A 20,037-nucleotide genomic window follows, 5' to 3' on the forward strand; every position below is an offset into this window, starting at 1 on the left:
AGACAGTTCTGGTTTGGGCACTAGGCATAGCATGCTTCCTCTGCAAAAAGTAGCGAATGACTCAGGGAAAAAGAATCCCCCAAGGAGCTGGGGGTAGGGAAAACGCTGGCAAATGTGCAGACAGGGCATCCTCTAGCACAAGCATCCTGATCCAGCCACACTCTCCTCTAGGGGGGGCGTCCGCCTCTTCGCTCAACATAAAACCAGGTCACTGGCTTAGAGGATACACCCTCTTCAGACAGTCCTGGTTCACCCTGGGCACCACGGAGGTGGAGGCAGATGATGGGTCACTAAAGCCTAGGAGACTTCTACAGACCCTCTGTCCATCCCCAGAAGACCGCATCTGACTCTATTAGGTAAGCCTGAGAATCAAAGGAAGAAATGCTAAACTCCTTTACTTCATCTGGACACCAAAGGACTGACCAGAGTTCTCTGGCAAGATCCCAGCATGGAAACCACAGGAGCCTCTCTGAGCTCTCACCCCGGTCTCGCCTCACCTCCCCAAGCCCTAGTCCCATGCCTCCCACCCGCCTTCCTCCTCAGTTGCTCTGCTGCTCCTTTTCACTACTAGGAACCCAGGAGAAAGGTCTTGTTTAAGCAGCCGGGGCAGCCAACTCAGAAGCAGTAACATGTCCTAAAATGGTCAAAGAAAACTCCACAGGTTTGGCTGGAGCTCAGCTCCGAAAGGGGGTAGAATCTGGCAGGGAGGATGAGTTTAACTTCCTTGTCACCCGGCCCCAAACCTCAGGCCTAAGATTAACCCACTTCGTGCTGATTACTTACCATTCCACAGAACCTCCAGGGAACGGGGGGACTGCGGAATCGCCTTGTTTTCTTTTAACATGGGACTGACGTAGGATGCTAAGTAAGGGACAGATGTCCAGATCTACGAAAGGAAAGGAGGGGATGGCAAATCAACAAACAAGAATGATCACACCCACATTCTCACAAACACACACGCCCTTGTCAATAGGATCTTGAAGGTTTAGCTGTCTTTATTTTTCCACTCCTCATCACCTTCCTTCAGCCCTTGGCTCCTTCTTGCTCGCTGGAATGCTACGTACAGCCCCTAGTTAAGGAACCAGAGGAAATGGCTGTGTCCAGGGTGGAGGAGGGGAACCAGAGCATCCTGAGTCCCATGCATACTCAGGTCCCATTTACTCTATTACTAGTTTGGAAACTTCAGTGATAGCACTGAGCCTGCTTTCTCATTTGTAAAATGGGTATCAGCTGGGATGAAGGTTGAAGTGGTTAAATCAATGAACTGAACGAATATTTACTAGGCACCTATGATATCCCAGGCAACATTTTGGGCATTCAGCCCCGACCCTTGGTCACTCCACACAGGGCACCCTGCCCTGCCAACACCTGTTCACCTTGGCTGCATTCACGAGCCTCCAAGCATTGAGCAGGCCGAAACCGTGCTGGTGGCTATGGCTGAAGCCTGCCTCGTTGGTGACCCACTCCGCACGGCGATCCTCGTACTGAAAGGACAGAGGTCCTGGTTAGTCTCTTGCATTGCCAGTGTAGTCTCAACAGTCTAACTCTGGTTTCCCTGCTTGCTCTGCCGGCTGATCCAGTCCATGCTCTCCCACTGTGGCTACTGGGAATGGATTCCCCAAGGTAAGCTGGGACAAAAGGTCAAAGCCCATGATGTCACCACCCCAGTGGCTTGCTTCTAGAGAGGAGCCAGGAGGCATAGCCAGAGCTCTCCTTTGCAGATAAAAGGAGTTTAGGCCTGTGGTCTTTGTGGGGTCCCCACACCTGTTCTTTACATATGCCACTCTGAAAGGGACTCTGAAAGAGACTTAGTATCTAACACTTGGGACATTGAGAATCTAAAGCCACCTGACACCCAAACTCTGGAGCAGCCTGGACCAGGCCACTTGTCTACCTGGTGGTATCTCACCCGGGTGGCGGTAAAGACAATGATGTGCTGGACGTCACGCCACGTGAGGCAGGGCCGCACCTGCAGCATTAAGGCTATCATGCCAGCTGCCAGAGGCGCTGCAGCTGAGGTCCCTGTGTGGCCCTCGGTGCAGCCAGTGCCCTTCTGAAGGTCCCAGTCAGTGGTCACCTGGAAGTGGGATGGAAAAGGGAAGTGGGTTAGAGACTGAGTTTAAGCTGGGGACAGTGGTGTGCACCTAGAGAGACAGTTACTTGGGAGGTCCAGGCAGGAGGATTGCTTGAGCACAGGAGTTCAAGGTTATAGTGAGCTCTGACTGTGCCACTGCACTCCAGCCTAGGTGACTGAGTGAGAACCCATCTCTAAAAAATAAAAAAATAATAATTTTTAAAAAATAAGCTCGAGACTGAGTTCAAAGTTGTTATGGGGGGGGGAAGGTACAGGGCTGGTCCTCAGAACAGGTCTCTCAGGTGGACCCTTCCCTTGCTACAGCTGGATCTTTGACTAGAGAGGGACCCAGTAGTAGGGCAGGTCCTGGCCTCCTAACAGAATGTCTGGAGAACAGAGACAAAGATAATAAAAGTTACTTTTGAGGGTGTGGTTGTTGGGAAAAGGAGGTAGAGATAGGAAGGGGCTCCCATTCAGTGCAGATAAGGGTTTCCCAACTCTTTTCTTTTTTTTTTTTTTTTTCCTTGAGACACGGTCTCCCTTTGTCGCCTAGGCTGGAGTGCAGTGGTAAGATCATAGTTCACCGCAGCCTTGAACTCCTGGGTTCCAGCGATCCTCCTGCTTCAGCTTCACATGTAGCTGGGACTACAGGCGTGTAGCACTGCAACCCACTCATATTTTTATTTTCTGTAGAAACAGCATCTCCCTATGTTGCCCAGGCTGGTCTCAAACTCTTGGCCTCAAGCAATCTTCCTGCCTTGGCCTCCCAAAGTGTTGGGATTATAGGCATGAGCCACCATGGGGGGACCTCCCGATTTTTGCTTCTAATATTCTTGCTCCCATTCCTAAATTCTCTATCCCATCTCCCAACTCCAAACCCTTCATCCCCACAACCAAGTTAGACAGAGGAAGTGGCCAGGGGAGCTACCGGGCTCAGCTGGAGCTGGGACAACACTGACGGCACTATTCGAGGAAATCCAGTTTGGCATCTCCATGACAGGGGCTGGAATGATGTCGGCGTGAACACGGGGAGTATGTTCCAGCAAGAGAGGACTGTGTCCTTGCCCACCCTGGAGCCCTGCATGGACTCGGCGTCTATCAGGCCCGCCTGCCCGGCTCTACAGCTCTCAACAGGACAAGCTGCCTCACTGCTCTGGGCCAGACGCCATGAAACCCCTTCTCTCCGTGTGGTTCTGAGGTGGGGAGTGAGAATGGGGCAAGGGGAGGCAGTGTCTGCCTGGCATCAAGCTCTTTTTGGCCTGTCATCAACCTTGGAGCTTCAGACGGTTTCGCTGAGGCGGGCACTGCCTAAATCTGCTCCACTCCATGGCACTTGGATCTTTGGCCCATGGTGTCAGTGCTAACACCAGAGAATTTCTTTCTTCTAAACTTCTCTTCTGGGTCAGATACCAGGGTGGCGACTTCTGCCAAGAGCTGCCCTTTCTCCACTGTACTCACTGCTTCCCTCCCAGCTGTTACAGCAGCTGCCAAGAGATGTAATTTTCACCCAGCCATGGCGCACTCCCAGAAAAAAAGGGAAAAGCACTCTCCAAGTGGCAGTCTCAATGAGAGTGGGAGCCTGGTTTATGCAAGGGAGCGGGTTGATTTTTTTCCCTGTTAAGGAAACAGCCTTGCAGTGATAGTCTGAAGTGCGGCTGTGAAGCCCACGAACTTGCCTGTGGTGGCAGGAGCCACAGGCAGGCATTGCAAAGTCCAGAGAAGCTTCACTTCCCCAGGGAGCCAAATGGTGGGAAGCATATGCCCCCAGCCTCTGCCCTCAGAAAGACAGCTCCACCCAGCTGCCCTGGTCATTGACTAGAAACTGGCAACAAGGAGTTTCCATGGCAAGGACATTCCAAAGGTGGGAACTCTGCTAAACACACTGTCTTTTCATTTCTGGGCAAATTACAGTTCAGATGGAAGAGGGTGGTGAGGGTGAGAAGCTGAGGTGAGTTAAGATGAGAAAGGCCAGGTACGGCGGAGCAAGAGTGACATTATGTTGTAGAACCTTCTTAGGTCCCTGGCCTGAGCAGGGTGAGCTGGCTTCCCTAGAGTTCTGCTAGAGGGTGGAGTGTGGCATGTTCCTGTTCTTCCTCCTAACCCCGCCTGGCCTGCAGTGGGTGCCCTCTGTGCACACAGCCCAACCTCTCTTCCCTCTCTAGTCCACTCCCTTTTCTCTTCTCCCTGGGGCTGGTGGGAGGCGGTAGTAGGGGTCAACTGGCACAGAGCCTTGGAACATTGTGTTGACAAGAAGTCATTTATTGGCATAACAAAATTTTAGTTTTGGAAAATAAATTGGACCCAGCAGGAAGACAAAGCAGCCTAGTTCCCAATGGCCCCAGAGAGACCTCCCCACTCAGCCACTGGAGAAATTTGACACCACCTGGCTCCAGCCCAGCTCCTGCCTAGAGCCTCCTATGCCCACATTACATGGTTGTGGGCAACAGGGACAGGCAAGGAGCTCTAGGATAATGGTCTAGAGGCCTGGCTTAAACCTGCTGGGATGACGCTAAGCCCAGTTGGGTGTAGGTGATCATCTTCAAATTCTTTAAATGGGTTCCACAGGTTAGAGAAGTTCCATGACCCTGCTCCAGTCTCATTTGCTATGGCTCCAATTATAGCTCCAGAGAAAGAGCTCTCTCTGGTGTTGACATGAGACATTCCCCAACTCCTCTTCCCACCCATCCCATAAAAACCACCACCAGACTAGCATTACTCCTGAAGACGCACATGACCAGAACTCAGGATTTACCTAAGGGCTGAAGGGCAATGGAATGATGAGTTTTTTTTAAGTCCACAGAAATTAGCAAAAGCCCAAATTTTACCAAAGGAAGACATTGCAAAGAGGTTGTTTGTGCATTTCCTTGAGTGTGAAAAAGTTGTTTAATCCATGTGACAGTTTCTTTTTTCCTTTTGAGAAGGAGTCTTGTTCTGTCAGCCAGGCTGGAATGCAGTGGTGCGATCTTGGCTCACTGTAGCCGCCTCCTTGGTTCAAGTGGTTCTCCTGCCTCAGCCTCCCGAGTAGCTGGGACTACAGGCACACACCACCACACCTGGCTAATTTTTGTATTTTTAGTAGAGACAGGGTTTCGCCATGTTGGCTAGCTGGTCTTGAACTCCTGACCTCAAGTGATCCACCCGCCTCAGCCTCCCAAAGTGCTGGGACTACAGGCGTGAGCCACCGTGTTTGGTCCCATGTGACACTTAGTTTCTATAACAGGGTGTATATTTGTCCTAAATCCAAATTTCTTTTTTTTTTTTTTTTTTTTTTTTGAGGCGGAGTCTCGCTCTGTCGCCCGGGCTGGAGTGCAGTGGCCGGATCTCAGCTCACTGCAAGCTCCGCCTCCCGGGTTTACGCCATTCTCCTGCCTCAGCCTCCCGAGTAGCTGGGACTACAGGCGCCCGCCACCTCGCCCGGCTAGTTTTTGTATTTTTAGTAGAGACGGGGTTTCACCGTGTTAGCCAGGATGGTCTCGATCTCCTGACCTCGTGATCCGCCCGTCTCGGCCTCCCAAAGTGCTGGGATTACAGGCTTGAGCCACCGCGCCCGGCCCCAAATTTCTAAGATAAAAGCATTCCCAAGATGTATTCAGAGTCCCCGGGTCTGCTCCTCCAAGGGTGGCATGCCTTAAGAGATCCAGCTCTGCGGGGGAAGAGGAGCCTGAGTGTTGGGGCAGGGAAGCAGGGAACAGTAAGAAGCGCTGTGATGCCCGAGACGTGAAGTCTTGTGGGAAAGGGGCAGGCCGTGGAGGGCCCGGGAGGCACTCACAATGCTCCGAAGCATCTTGTCCCCACCACTGAAGGTGACTGCCAGCATGGAGGCACATTCTTCTGCATAGAAAGGCATGTGTCCCTCCTCATCCACAGCTCCTGGGGACAGAGGAGGGAAATGAGAGCTGAGATGAAGAGGGGATCCTGTGGCAGGGGCTTGCTAATGTCAGTTATCTTGGAGTTATCATCCTGGAGGGCTGTCCTGAGTTTGAAACATGATCTGAGCGGCCCACATCCCTCAGAGTGGTCCTGATCCTCTTCTAAACAGGCAGTCTCAAGTGGCAGAGGGCATTCTGTGCCGCAATACCATTCTTTCAACAGGCTCTGGGGTACAACTGGCAGCCTTCTACCTTTATACCCACTTACTCATTCACATGCTCACTGTTTTCAACATTCATTACCCATCTACTGTGGGTCACACCCTGTGCCAGGCATCAGGGCCATATGGAAAAGGCCGTAGTCCTGGTCTCAAGGAGCCTAGAGTCAGGTAGAAGTCAGGTAAGGAAATAAACGCAGTTGGGGTGGCAAATGCTAACTGGGAGCACAGGCAAAGGGCACTTAATTTAGGCCTGTGGGCAGTCAGGGGAGGCTTCCAGCAGGCGGAAGGTGGCCCACAGAAAGACAGGCCAGAGCAGAGGCCTAACCAGCTGTGGTGGGGTGGAGGCAGCTCGGTGATCTCCAGATGATGGCTTGAAGGTGTTCCCAGGGTATGTTGACATCTAAGGAAGTCCCAAGGTCCTCTGCAAGCAAGGCTAGTCCTATCTGAGCCCAAAGAGATTACTGTGCTCACACAATAACCTAACCTAACCCTCACCCTCACCCTCACCCTAACCCTGAGACACACACAGAAGCTGGGACAAGACGTGTGATGCCCTAAGCATCCGGTGACACACACACAGGAGCACAGAAACACTGGGAGGCTACCTATGGTGACCGTGTAGATGGAGTTGGCGTAGCCATCGTAGTTGCAGTTGTCGTTGTGTTGGCCTCCGTTGCCACTGGCTACCACAAAGATACTCCCAAAGCCCTGGCGACCAGCAATCACTCCATGTTGTAAGGCAGCCTGAGGAGCCAAAACATCAGGGTGTCAGTTGAGGAACCCACAGAAAGACCTCCACCTAATACATCAGTCACCCTCTCCGTCCCTTCTAGAAACAAAAGGAAAAAAGTTCAAAGGGCACTGGGATGGGGAAAAGACTGGAAGATGGACCCTGCATGTGAGGAGGGAGCTATGAGTTGGCCCAGGATGTGGGGCAGCTGTGAGTTGAATGATGACTGGTGGACGCCCTCCACTTATCAGAGGACAGGGTGGGGCCAGGCATGGGAGCTGAGGACAAGATGAAAGGGAGACAATCTCAAAGTACTGTTCCCTTTCCCTCTCTAGGAACAAAAGTCCCCCAGGCTTCCTGCCCCGGCATTAGGTGTTCTCTTCCTGAAAGGAGACTGCGCATGGAGATGGAGTGGGAAGATGGGTCAGCTTGCAGCAGTTCTTCTGGGACTGAATGAAGAGTGCATCCTGTCTCTTAGTCTCTGTGCACGCCAGTTACCTTTCCAAGCTGATGGGGGCCATCCACTGTCTTCCCATCATCATCTGGTCCCCAGCTGTTGAGAAATAAATACCTAGAGGGGACAGCCAGAGCCAGGCTATGGCTACCCAACCCAGCGCCTCCCAGTCTCAGCTGGCTACCCTTTGACCTGCGGCTCCTCCTTTTACCCTTTGACCTTAACTCCTCCCAAGGGTTCCACTTAAAGGCTTCTGTGATTAAAAGGCACAGGGTTCAAAGGTCCATCCCCTCTCCAACGTAGAAAACAGAAGTGTGCTAAGGCTCTTCTTTTCCTTGTCAATGTCCCCATAGCCATAGTGGCAGAGAGGGACAGAGGTCACTCATGTCCTGATCTAGGGATCAGAGACATGTAGATTTTTTTTTTTTTTTTTTTCCTGAGACGGAGTCTTGCTCTGTCGCCCAGGCTGAAGTGCAATGGCACTATTTTGACTCACTGCCACCTCTGCCTCCCAGGTTCAAGCGATTCTCCTGCCTCAGCCTCTGGAATAGCTGGGATTACAGGTGCCTACCACCATGCCTGGCTAATTTTTGTATTTTTAGTAGAGACGGGGTTTCACCGTGTTGGTCAGGCTGGTCTTGAACTCCTGATCTCAAGCAATCCACCCGCTTCAGCCTCCCAAAGTGCTGGGATTACAGGCGTGAGCCACCGCGCCTGGCCCAACTCGTAGGGTAAAAGGCAGAGCACCCATGAACTTCTGTGGAAGCTCCTGGTTATCAGGCTGAGGAGTTCTCTATTCTGTCTCTATCAGGAAGTGTACCCTGTGGATGATGTCATGGATTTAAGGGAGGTATGCTGGGGGAGGAACAGGTGCCATCAATGCTATGGGGGCCCCAACCCCATTTCCTTCTTGTCCAGTCCGGCACAGCCATGCCCTGAAGGTGCAGTGCATTGACGTGGGGTGGGGGATTGGTGTTGGGCATTCAGCTGGCCTGTGGTTGGAGAGGAAAGCCCGCTTTCTTGCCGAGGCCTTAGGAGTTTAGAAAACAAATAAATGTGCACAGGCCAGGGTTTCTCGTGTGGCAACCTGATTACGGGGGTGGCAGGGGCTTAAGGTTGAGAGCCCAGTGGCTGGGAATCTAGAGAAATGAAGGCAATGGACGTATTAGCTGAACCCAATGAGGAGACCCTTGCTCTGGCCTGAGTCAGCCCACTTGGTTGGGCTTTCGTTGGCAGATTTGTCCCAGGTGCTCCAGACTCTTGCCCTCTCATCTGCAGCTCTGCCTCACCTGCAGCTGTAGATGTCATTGATCTGATAGTGCTTGTTGAACGCCACTGCCTCCATGCTGTCTGTGAGAGGTCCATCCAGTACCCGGATACCTAGGCAATGAAGGCCACAGCAGCTCCTTACTAATGCTGGTCTCCTAGCTGGGGAACTGGGAGGTGGGGAGCCATATGTGGGAGATTTATTTTTCCCTACATGCTGTTTGTACATTTTTTTTTTTTTTTTTTTGAGACAAAGTTTCACTCTGTCACCCAGACTGGAGTGCAGTGGCATGATCTCGGCTCACTGCAGCCGCCACCGCCCGGGTTCAAGCGATTCTCCTGCTTCAGTCTCCCAAGTAGCTGGGACTACAGGCGCATGCCACCATGCCCAGCTACTTTTTGTATTTTTAGCAGAGATGGGGTTTCACCATATTGGTCAGGCTGGTCTCGAACTCCTGACCTCAGGTGATCTGCCTGCCTTGGCCTCCCCTAAAGTGCTGGAATTACAGGTATGATCCCCGTGGCCACCGCGCCCAGCCCATTTTGCATTTTTACACCTTGTAGATGTATTACTTGTCCCCCTACTAAAAATATATAGAGAGAGAAAGAGACAAAGTCTGGCTGTGTCACCCAGGGTGCAGTGCTGTGGCACTTTCAGAGAAGGGACTTGGACAGGGTTTCTGGCTCCCCCGTAGTCTCATTTATGGAGAGCTACTGCCCTCTGCTGGAGTACAAGAGGAATACAGTTAGTCTATTCCGTCTGTAGGTTCCCAAGCACTCCTAATAAGGAGTTATGGTGAGGGTTTCCCCATTCATTCCCTTCACCTTCTGCCTTGATGGACAGAGGTTGAGTGTGAAAGAACCACAGAACCACCTCCAGGGAAGAATAGGGCTGCTCAGCTCTCCCAAAAGGATAGAGAGCAGCCCATGACCATCAGTGTGACTGGGAGCTGGAGAGCTGGGAAACGCAAGGGCTGCCCCCATAGACGTATCGGATCACAGAGGTAGAACCAACAAGAAGGCACTTTGTAATTTATGGAACTACAAATAGAAAAACACCACTGCACTGAAAAATAAACGAGCAGATATGTCCCACAGACACCTATTACAAACCCACCCTTGCTCTATGCTATGTGTGCCAGCTGGGCTATGGGATAAAGACGTTTCAGAGTAGGGAGTGGTGCAGGAAATGAAGACTGTGGTCACAGGAGCAGCCTACCAAGGCTAGGCTGGAGGCACAAGTTACCTGCGATGCGGCTCCCATAGGCCACGCCCACGGCACAGAAGCTGTTGTTGGGCACAGCTGCGATCTCTCCTGCACATCGCGTGCCATGGTGGTTGCCATTCTCCACGTCCGGGTGGGGCATGGGGTCAGGGTCATTAGAGTTGAGGTCATAGCTACCCTCAGGGCTCTGAAATATTTTGGAGGTGACATGTGGTCATTCACTGGTTAGAGGGGGGTCAGGTCCTGGGATTCAGGGAGAGAAAGGAAATGGGAGTTTGGGACTCGAAGCTAGGGCAATAAGCTCATTTCTTTGTTTTTGTTTTTGAGATGGAGTCTCACTCTGTTACCCAGGCTGGAGTGTAGTGGCACAATCTCAGCTCACTGCAACCTCTGCCTCCTCCCGGGTTCAAGCAATTCTTCCACCTCAGCCTCTCGAGTAGCTGAGACTACAGGCAAGCACCAATACACTTGGCTAATTTTTGTATTTTCAGTAGAGATGGGGTTTCACCATCGTGGCCAGGCAGGTCTCAAACTCCTGACCTTGTGATCCACCCACCTTGGCTTCCCAAAGTGCTGGGATTACAGGCGTGAGCCACCGTGCCCAGACCCAATAAGCCCATTTCTTTTTTTTTTTTTTTTTTTTTTGAGGCGGAGTCTCGCTCTGTCGCCCGGACTGGAGTGCAGTGGCCGGATCTCAGCTCACTGCAAGCTCCGCCTCCCGGGTTTACGCCATTCTCCTGCCTCAGCCTCCGGAGTAGCTGGGACTACAGGCGCCCGCCACCTCGCCCCGCTAGTTTTTGTATTTTTTTAGTAGAGACGGGGTTTCACCGTGTTAGCCAGGATGGTCTCGATCTCCTGACCTCGTGATCCGCCCGTCTCGGCCTCCCAAAGTGCTGGGATTACAGGCTTGAGCCACCGCGCCCGGCCTCCAATAAGCCCATTTCTATCAGCAAACCACACTGGCTAAAAGATATGAGCAAAGGACACTGGGGCAAAACTGAGAAGTGCCACAGCTCCCAGCAAACTTCTCTTGCCATTATGCGAAGGTGCCTACAGCTCCACGGCTTGGGAAACCTGGAATAAAAGGCAGGTTGGGCTCCCTAGAGGCCACGCTTTAGAGAGAGGAAGGCACTCGGATTTTCTTTCTTTTTTTTTTTTTTTTTTTTTGAGACGGAGTCTCGCTCTGTCACCCAGGCTGGAGTGCTGTGGCCGGATCTCAGCTCACTGCAAGCTCCGCCTCCCGGGTTCACGCCATTCTCCTGTCTCAGCCTCCCGGGTAGCTGGGACTACAGGCGCCGCCACGTCGCCCGGCTAGTTTTTTGTAGTTTTTAGTAGAGACGGGGTTTCACCGTGTTAGCCAGGATGGTCTCGATCTCCTGACCTCGTGATCCGCCCGTCTCGGCCTCCCAAAGTGCTGGGATTACAGGCTTGAGCCACCGCGCCCGGCGGCACTCGGATTTTCAACAAGAGGGAAGTTGCCTGCAGGGGCCACTCCTCAGAAAAGGACTAGAACTGGAAGCAGGATTGCTCTCCCTTAGAGTTAGAGCCACCTGCTGTGCCTTGACTGCCAGTCTAGAATGCTGGCTTGGGAAAAGGAGAGGATGAACCCCATCTCACCTCCCAGGCTCCTTTATTTGGCCCAAAGACCTCTAGAGAAAGGGCCAAGACTGAGGCAACACCAAGAAGGAGGTAAGACGTGGTGGGTGAGGGGCATCATTCCAGGGCCACTCACATAGTTGGGTGCAATGTCCTGGATGGTGTGTTCCACTCCATCATCCACTACCACCACTGTTACCCCTCGCCCAGTCACATTGCGCTCCCACACACCCGTCACGTTGATGTCCCTGCCCGGGCTCCGTCGGTTATTCTGTAAGACAGACAGGGTGGGAATCCAGTGACACACAGCCCAGCCCAGAGGGAGATGAAGTTATAGCTAGCAACCCCTTTTCACCCTTGGCCTCCACCAAAGAGCCAGACAGAGATTGCAGGCCAACAGGTCAGGTGGGAACAGAGCCAAGAAGGGGCAGGTGAGAGCTCTGCCACAGCCTTGGATTCCAGGAAAGTTTGCCATCAGTCATGGGGGATTCGGGGTAAAATGGTGGCTAGGGTGAAGGGTTGGATGACATGCTTCTTTTTTTTTTTTTTTTTTTTTTTGAGATGGAGTCTCGCTCTCTCACCTAGGCTGGAGTGCCGTGGCGCGATCTCAGCTCATTGCAAGCTCCACCTCCCGGATTCACACCATTTGCCCACCTCAGCCTCCCGAGTAGCTGGGACTACAGGCACCCGACACCACACCCGGCTAATTTTTTTGTATTTTTAGTAGAGATGGCATTTCACTGTGTTAGCCAGGATGGTCTTGATCTCCTGACCTCGTGATCCACCCGCCTCGGCCTCCCAAAGTGCTGGGATTACAGGCGTGAGCCACCGTGCCCGGCCAGATGGCTTCTTATGACACTTCACACTTCTTATGACAATGGTAGTATCGTATCACTTACGTCATAGCGTTTACTACGTGTCAGGCACTGTTCCAAGTGCTACACATGTATGCATTCACTTACCCTAACTGTGACTCTATGAGGTGGGCACTATTACAGTCTCCACTTTACAGATGGGGAAGCTGAGGCACAGAGTTTAAGCAGCTTGCCCAAATGTACATGCTAGTAAGTGGTGCAGCTGGACCATGAGCCCAGGCAGCCTGGCTGCACCATCTGTGCCCTGAGCACTGCGGAACACCGGCTTCTAGAAGACAGTAGAAGGGAGGGAGAGATGAGGGAAACACTACAGAACCAGCAAATGGTCCCTCAGGTGAAGGATGGCGGCAACTGACGAGCGATATAGTCAAAAGCCCACTAAAGAACTGGACTGGAACCTACCCACCTGAAACCGCACACTGCAGGACTGGACTCACCAGGTGCCACTGCTGTGGGTACTTGGGGTCATTGAAGTGGACGCTGCGTTTGGCCCGCCTTAGCAGCCTCTGCTCTGAGTGCCAGCGCACAGCTTCATGCCCAGCCAACACAGCCTCCACCTGCTGCCGGATGGCCTCCACCTCCAGGGCCGGCCTGTGCCCAGCAGGCTGGACAAAGAGATAGTGCCCCTGAAGCTCTCCGATGCGTCCAGCATTCACCAGCCCTGCTGCCTGGGCCAAGGCATCCGCCTGCTGCTCCAGAGTCTCTTTCTCCTCGTCACCTTTCAGGCTTTCCAGGTGCACAGCCCAGCTCGGCCCCCCTGGGCCCTGGCCATCAGGCCCACCTGTCCCTGCTAGGCCCATGACCCAGGGAACCAGTAAGAAGAGCCCAGCTAATTCCAGCCAGAGGCAGGTGGGCAGGCCCAGGGGGGCATCCAAGTATGGCACTTTCTGCCTCCCCTTCGGCATCAGAGCAGTGGACTGCAGACAGAGAAAAAGGATGTGGAAGAGATCAAAGAGTTGGTAACTGCAGGAATCTGAGCGGGAGATGTTCAGCCATCCATGCGTTCCCCCTGGAAGTCCCCAAGCCATGCCTTTTAAATTATGAAATATTTGATCCTCTCTTTTTGTTCACATTTATCCCTGACCAGCAGGGATAAGCCCCCAGGTGGGGTGTGGGCCAGCACTAACACCAGCAGATGGCCTCCCACGGCAAGACAGCCAATCCTCACGACACCAGCGAATCCAGCAGGAGGTCCGGTTGCCCGCAGGCACTGCACCCGTCCCCTGTTGCCACCCACGGGGCTCAAAGCACACACTGCTCCCACAAACTACTGGCTGCATCGTGACTGTTCTTTAGAACAGACAACCTCTTCACCTCTACATTTAGAGGGGACATAAATCTTTCCCTAGCTGCCTCCTCAGTCCAGTTGTCCTCAAGGCTAATTCCCCATAACAGGGCCCGGTGCCCACCTGGACTCTACATGAGGTTGAGCTCCTGGTCTGGCTGACCACGCCACACTCATGTTGTGCAAATGGAGAAAAGGCATCACCTTCACCATGAGTAGTGTTGACTCAGCAAAGGCTACAGACCTGTGGGGCCCAAGAACAGAAGAAACAGCGTCCCCCCAATCCCAGTGCGACCAGCAGAAGTTAGATCAACTCCAGGACCAGGGACCAGAGAAACTTGGTTGTCATTTCCAAAGATCTAAAACTGGTCATAGACTGCCGCAGAACTGGTACCGTGAGGCCAAATCAGTATAACACCCAGAAACCCCACTTCCTGTGCTATCATGCCACCGTCTTTCCACTTTTTTCCCTAGAGGCCTAGCAAAAAACTGTTACCAAAGTGCCTCCCGAAAGAGTAGGTAATAACGTCCTAGAAGTCCAGGTGGTAGTGAACTTCCTGATTTGTGTATCTCAGAAGGATACCAGGGAAAGTGAAAGGAGGGAGGAGGCCGGGGCGAAACAGGGGGGAAAGCCAGAGTGCAAACAAAACAGAACAGGCACCAAGGACAAGCAGGCAACCAGGAGAGAAGGAATGACGAGGGAACCTCACTCAGCAGCTACCCCCGTGCTGAGCTCAGGAGGCTGGCTTCGAGGAGAGGACTCAGGCTCTAGACTGGGACTCCGATTGCCTGGGTTTGACAGAACCAGGGAATTGGTCTTAGGAGCCCTCAAAGAAAAAAAGAGCCAAGTAAGAACTGGGGGACAGACAAATGGGGTGACAAGACGTGTGTGTACCTATGGTGGCTAGGCTTCTTCAAAAGCCTTTGCTCTCCACTGAGTCCACCCTGGGGCAGGGCTTAGTACTCAGACACACACCCAAGCGGCTCTACCTCAAAGCATTCCAGAAACATGGGAATTTTACTGAAAGACTTCCTGGAAAGGGAAAGGAGAACTTATGCCACCTCTCCTTTCCCTCTAAAATCTTCATACTACATTTCTTCCTCTCTTTTTCTCTTAGGTTTCCAGGTATATTACCTCTCAATCCCTCCCTGCCCCTGGGAGCCTCAATTCTCCCAAGATACTTAGGTGTCTTCCCTAGTCTGCAAACTCTACTAAGTAAACAAACAAACAAACAAACAAAACCCTTGTTAGCCAGACAGTGGCCCCTCTAGGCAGGCTCCTTCAGACTCAGAGGATCCCACCACAGATGTCCGGAAGAATGAGAAGCATGAGCTCCTTCTGTCTCCCAGTGGCAGAGCAGCATTTTTATCCCCCAGGCATCTGGGAAAGGAACCTTAAATGCCTTCTGAAAGCAGGTCTCAACCTTTCCCAACGGCTAGGCCTCTCTTTACAGCTCTTAGTTGACAAGGAAGAAGAGAATGGGCAGCCCGGAGTCCAAGATCCTGCTCCCAAGTGACTGTCCTCGCTGTTCTACACCCGGCTCCTAGAAGCCAGCTTGGGTACAGGATCAGTTTCCCGATTCCCCCTCCATCGGCCTCGATCGCTCCGTGCAATGTGCCCCTCTCCTCATTAGCACCCACATTATCCTGGAATCCTGGACCCTGGGGCCCCATCTCCCTGGGGTCCCCCACGTCAGGACTTCAGGCACCCTCTGTGCAGCTCCCTCATCCTCAGACGCCGGTTCCCCCCACTTCTGGGCCCCCCTGACTTCCCAGGTCCAGCCCCACACCTAGTTCCCAACTCACCGGCCCGGCCGCAGCTGCCGCCGCCTCCCTGCGGAAACTCGCGGCTTCCCGGGAGCCGGAGGAGCAGTGACAGCAGCATCACTTCCGCCCGCGGCGCAGCCAATCAGCGCGGCGCCTGCGGCCCAGCGACCCTACGGGCCCCAGCAACCGCGCCCGGGGTCCGGCTCCAGCGGGCGGCCTCCGCAGGCAGGGGCCGTGCGGGCGCTGGGGTCTGAACCCGCGGGCTCCGCCTCCCCGAGTCCTCGGGGCATCTTCCACATAGTCCCTCTTCAGAAGGTTCTCCTTCATGGCGTCCTCTGTAAAGGGCATCTCTGTTCCGACCTTTAAAATCCCCTAGTTGCTCTTCTCCCTCTGACCGTCATGGCCCCGACTGTCCCTGTAATCTTTCCAGAGGGTATCCTGCCCCGCCAGCTCGCCTTCCTTCTCGCAGTCGGCTCTCCCTTCTTCCCTACGCCCCGGGAGAGTCCACCTGTATCTCAGGGGTCTCCCGCAGCATCCCCGTGCCCCGGCGGCGCCAGCTCTCGCCGCCAGAGGGCGCCGTCGGGGGCGGCGCGGCGCCACCGCGGCCTCTCCTCTCGCGGCCGGAGCCTCGCCCCCTCCGCTCGTGCCGCCGGAAGTGGGAGGTGCCGCGCGCGGGCCGGCGCTCGACCCCTCCCCCCGTGGCTCGGCCGCCCCCTCCCCCCGCTCCGCCCGCTCAGGTGCGTCCCGTCCCTCCCCCACTTTCTTCCCGGGGGCGCGGCGCGGGAGGTGTGTGCGGGGCGAGCGTGGGTGGGGGTTGCGGGGCGAGGGCCGGGGAGGGGGGCCGGGTGGGGGGCGTGGAGGGTGCTGTGAGAACCGAGGCGGGGGTCCCGGCCTAGAAGTAGAACGGGGGGGCTGGCAGTGGGGTAGGGGGGGCCAAGGGAAAGGGGTGGAGGGGGGCTGGTCCGAGCCAGCGGCCAGCCTAGCAGCCCCCTATGGAGGGTGGCCAAGGCCACCCAGCGCCGTTTCCCCCCATTGTCCTCTTCCCGTCTGTCCCCTGTTCTCGCCCGAGGACCCGTGGCTCCGGCGCCTCCGCCTCGCTGGTGGTCGCCCCGGGTTGCGGAGTTCTTTTTGGTACACTCGACCCTCCAGCCAGCTGTTCCTACCCGCGCCACGGGCTCTCTAGCCACGGAGTTGCATGCATGACCCTTATCCTGGGGTTTCGTTCACCGGGCGCAGAGGACCCCACAGCCCTGGGCTCCTTGCAGGCGGGATGTTTGCACCTGAGGGAGCAGCAGTGGCGATTTGGGGCCCATTTTCTCCCAGGAGCTTTGTATAATGAGGGAAACTGAGGCACAGGGTCTGTGGGCTGTGACTGAGGTGTTGACACAACCCCATCTGCCTGTCTACCCCGTGCGCTCTTCAGTGTTCCTGGGGGCAATACCTGTGATGCTGTTAAAATAAAAGCAAGAATGCAAACTAACCCTACGTTCACCCCCACCTCCCAAGTATTTTGATTTTCTTTTCTCCTCATAAGGTCATAAGTTTGCTCTGCAGCATTGAAGATGACCTTTTGATTTTTAAAAAAGGCATCCGTCCCAGTTCCCTTAGTTATGTTACCATGTTTTTCACCTTGTCATTTTCAAGCTAGAGAACCCAGGATTCTTTTTTGCACCACTAGTCACTCTGAAGAGTCTGTACTTTCCTCAGTTAGTGAGTGTCAGGCCTTTCCCATCTGTGGGGAGCACACTGACAGTAAAAGATGCACCCTGGATTGCCCAGTATTGCATTACTTGTTCACTTACAGGCAAGCGCCTCCAAAAACTTCACTTAAATTAATGGAGAATGCTTTGAATGTAACAGCCGTAAAGTGATTTAAAAACATGAGATCTGATTGATACTAGTCCGAAAAGTACATCTTTTATTATAAATGATAGTAGACAAGGTAGGCTTGGGACCACTTGGAAGATCCTGGCTGACTAAGATCTATTGTTTGAAAAGACTACATTTCTGCCAAAAGTGAAAATAAGATCTTTGCACAGACTCCTAGATATTTATGTAAATACAGTGACTCCTGAGGATTGTTGCCCGCTAGGACTTTGCGTACAATGTCTCTTTTACTCTTAAGTATTTTCTCCCGGAGCCCAGGTTTTTGTATTTCTTTACTGCAACAGCTCTGTTGTGTGGACATTCTGAGGGGGGAGAGATACATTTGTTTTAAACTTTGGAAACTTGTAGCCTGTAATTTGTTTCTGAATGTACAGAGCATAATGGCAGCGTCTGAGGTTGCTGGTGTTGTGGCCAATGCCCCCAGTCCTCCGGAATCTTCTAGTTTATGTGCTTCCAAATCAGACGAAGGTCTCCCAGATGGTCTAAGGTAATGTGTGGACTCCTGACTGGGGAGATTCATTTGGGTAAAGGGTTTTTGAGATGGTCTTGTGTAGCCAGTCTTTCTTTTTGGCTCTGATGGCACTGCACTAGGTTTTTAAAGGTAGAGGACTGTCTGATCTATCTTTGTATTTCTGGTATCCAACACAGCATCTGATACTCAGCAGGCATGCTAAATGTTTGGAGACTAAATAGAATACATGGGTTCAAACTCATTAAAAAATGCAAATATTTTCCAGCCCTTTCCTACGTGGACTGTATGTTCGTTTAACCACATGTTTATATGTTATATATGAGAAGTGTTACACTGGTATGTGTACATGGATTCTAAATATATATACCCACAGACACACAATTACCCAAACTTGCATCTCATAGTAGCTAATGTAATACATTGTTATGTACAATGTTGAACTAAATTAACTATGTAGTTATCCTACAGTATATGTTGGAGATTGGTTCCAGGACCCCTACTGAGGATACCAAAATCTATAGATGCTCAAGTCCCTTACATAAAATGGTGTAGTATTTTATCGGTGACAGGCATATGCACACCCCGCTTAAAGCAATTAAAAAGATAATAAATAAATAAAATGGTGTAGTATTTGCGTATAACCTATGCATGTCGTCTCATATACTTTAATCTCTAGGTTATTTACAACAACTGATACAATGTAAATGTTATGTAAATAGTTGTGTTGTTTAAGGAATAATGACAAGGAAAAAAGTTTGTGTATGTTCAGTACAGATGCAACCATCCAATTTTTTTCTGAAAATTTTTTTAATGGTTTAAATCTATTTCACTTTTGTTTTTTTGAGACGGAGTCTCACTCTGTTGGCCCAGGCTGGAGTGCAGTGGTGCAGTCTTGGCTCACTGTAAGCTCTGCCTCCCAGGTTCACGCCATTCTCCTGCCTCAGCCTCCCGAGTAGCTGGGATTACAGGCGCCCGCCACCCCGCCCGGCTAATTTTTTGTATTTTTAGTAGAGAAGGAATTTCACCGTGTTAGCCAGGATGGTCTCGATCTCCTGATCTCGTGATTCGCCTGCTTTGGCCTCCCAAAGTGCTGGGATTACAGGCGTGAGCCACCGCGCCGGCTTTTTTTTTTTTTTTTTTGAGATGGAGTCTTGCTGTGTCGCCCAGGCTGGAGTACGATGGCGTGATCTCAGCTCACTGCAGCCTCTGCCTCCTGGGTTCAAGTGATTCCCTTGCCTCAGCCTCCCAAGTAGCTGGGATTACAGGTGCCCGGCACCACGCCTGGCTAATGTTTATATTTGTGTAGAGATGGGGTTTTGCCACGTTGGCCAGGCTGGGTATTTTACTTTTAAGTGGTTTATTTTTATATTTTAATAAATGGACACAGTAATTAATTGTACATATTCATGGGGGTACATACTGATGTTGTGGTACATGTAATATATAGTGATCAGATCAGCATAATTAGCATATCCATCATCACAAACATTTATCCTTTTGATTATTTTCAGTCCATGGTTGGTTGAATCCGTGAATGTGGACCACAGTCTACATAAAGAGGCTGTGTATTCTTCCTCAACTCTTTTTTTTTTTGGAGACAGACTCTTGCTCTGTGCCCCAGGCTGGAGTGCAGTGGTATGATCTTGGCTCACTGCAACCTCTGCCTCCCGGGTTCAAGTGATTCTCCTGTCTCAGCCTCCCAAGTAGCTGGAATTATAGGCGCCTGCTTGGTAGCCCAGCTAATTTTTGTATTTTTAGTGTAGATGGGGTTTCACCATGTTGACCAGGCTGGTCTCGAACTCCTGACCTCAAGCGATCTGCCCGCCTCGGCCTCCCAAAGTGCTGGCATTACAGGGGTGAGCCACTGCACCTAGCTCCCTCAACTTTTTGTTTTGTTTTGTTTTTGAGACAGTGTCTTGCTCTGTCGCCAGGCTGGAGTGCAGTGGCGCGATTTCCGCTCACTGCAACCTCTGCCTCCCGAGTTCAAGCGATTCTCCTCCCTAAGCCTCCCTAGTAGCTGGGATTACAGGTGCCCACCACCACGCCCGGCTAATTTTTTGTATCGTAGTAGAGACAGGGTTTCACCATGTTGTCCAGGATGGTCTCAATCTCCTGACCTTGTGATCGGCCTGCCTCAGCCTCTGGAAGTGTTGGGATTACAGGCGTGAGCCACTGTACCTGGCCCTCCCTCAACTATTTTCTAGAGTACCTGAGTCCTCTAATATAATAGCTAACACTTAACTACAGTTCTATATGTGTTAACACATTTAATCTTCAAAACAGTGTCAGGAGGTAGTGATCATATTATTATTCCCA

At 52.3% G+C, this 20,037-nt stretch overlaps 2 protein-coding genes across 6 annotated transcripts in view; one reads left to right on the top strand and one right to left on the bottom strand.

Annotated features, from left to right (window-relative positions):
• The window catches only part of PCSK7 (proprotein convertase subtilisin/kexin type 7), a 29,354-nt gene extending 13,363 nt beyond the window's left edge, over positions 1-15,991 (bottom strand). The window contains exons 1-12 of one of the 5 annotated variants that reach the window (XM_030917384.1): positions 15,402-15,991; positions 13,720-13,839; positions 12,748-13,227; positions 11,572-11,706; positions 9,861-10,026; positions 8,638-8,728; positions 7,393-7,447; positions 6,770-6,908; positions 5,844-5,944; positions 1,910-2,077; positions 1,377-1,484; positions 784-886 (exon numbers count right to left, since the gene is read on the bottom strand). In XM_030917384.1, the coding sequence (XP_030773244.1) occupies positions 784-886; positions 1,377-1,484; positions 1,910-2,077; positions 5,844-5,944; positions 6,770-6,908; positions 7,393-7,447; positions 8,638-8,728; positions 9,861-10,026; positions 11,572-11,706; positions 12,748-13,215 (1,534 nt within the window). In that variant the 5' untranslated portion in view covers positions 13,216-13,227; positions 13,720-13,839; positions 15,402-15,991. Of the gene's footprint in view, positions 1-783; positions 887-1,376; positions 1,485-1,894; positions 2,078-5,843; positions 5,945-6,769; positions 6,909-7,392; positions 7,466-8,637; positions 8,729-9,860; positions 10,027-11,571; positions 11,707-12,747; positions 13,228-13,719; positions 13,840-15,401 lie in introns of all 5 variants that reach the window. The other 4 variants (XM_030917380.1, XM_030917383.1, XM_030917385.1 and 1 more) reach the window with 4 other exon arrangements.
• Positions 15,992-16,003: 12 nt separating this feature from the next.
• The window catches only part of RNF214 (ring finger protein 214), a 57,431-nt gene continuing 53,397 nt past the window's right edge, over positions 16,004-20,037 (top strand). Inside the window, exons 1-2 of the mRNA XM_030917386.1 lie at positions 16,004-16,099; positions 17,624-17,736. Coding sequence (XP_030773246.1) covers positions 17,630-17,736 — 107 coding nt within the window. The 5' untranslated portion in view covers positions 16,004-16,099; positions 17,624-17,629. The remainder of the gene's footprint in view (positions 16,100-17,623; positions 17,737-20,037) is intronic.

The sequence above is a fragment of the Rhinopithecus roxellana genome, chromosome 15, assembly GCF_007565055.1.
Source record: "Rhinopithecus roxellana isolate Shanxi Qingling chromosome 15, ASM756505v1, whole genome shotgun sequence".
Classification (NCBI taxonomy): domain Eukaryota; kingdom Metazoa; phylum Chordata; class Mammalia; order Primates; family Cercopithecidae; genus Rhinopithecus; species Rhinopithecus roxellana.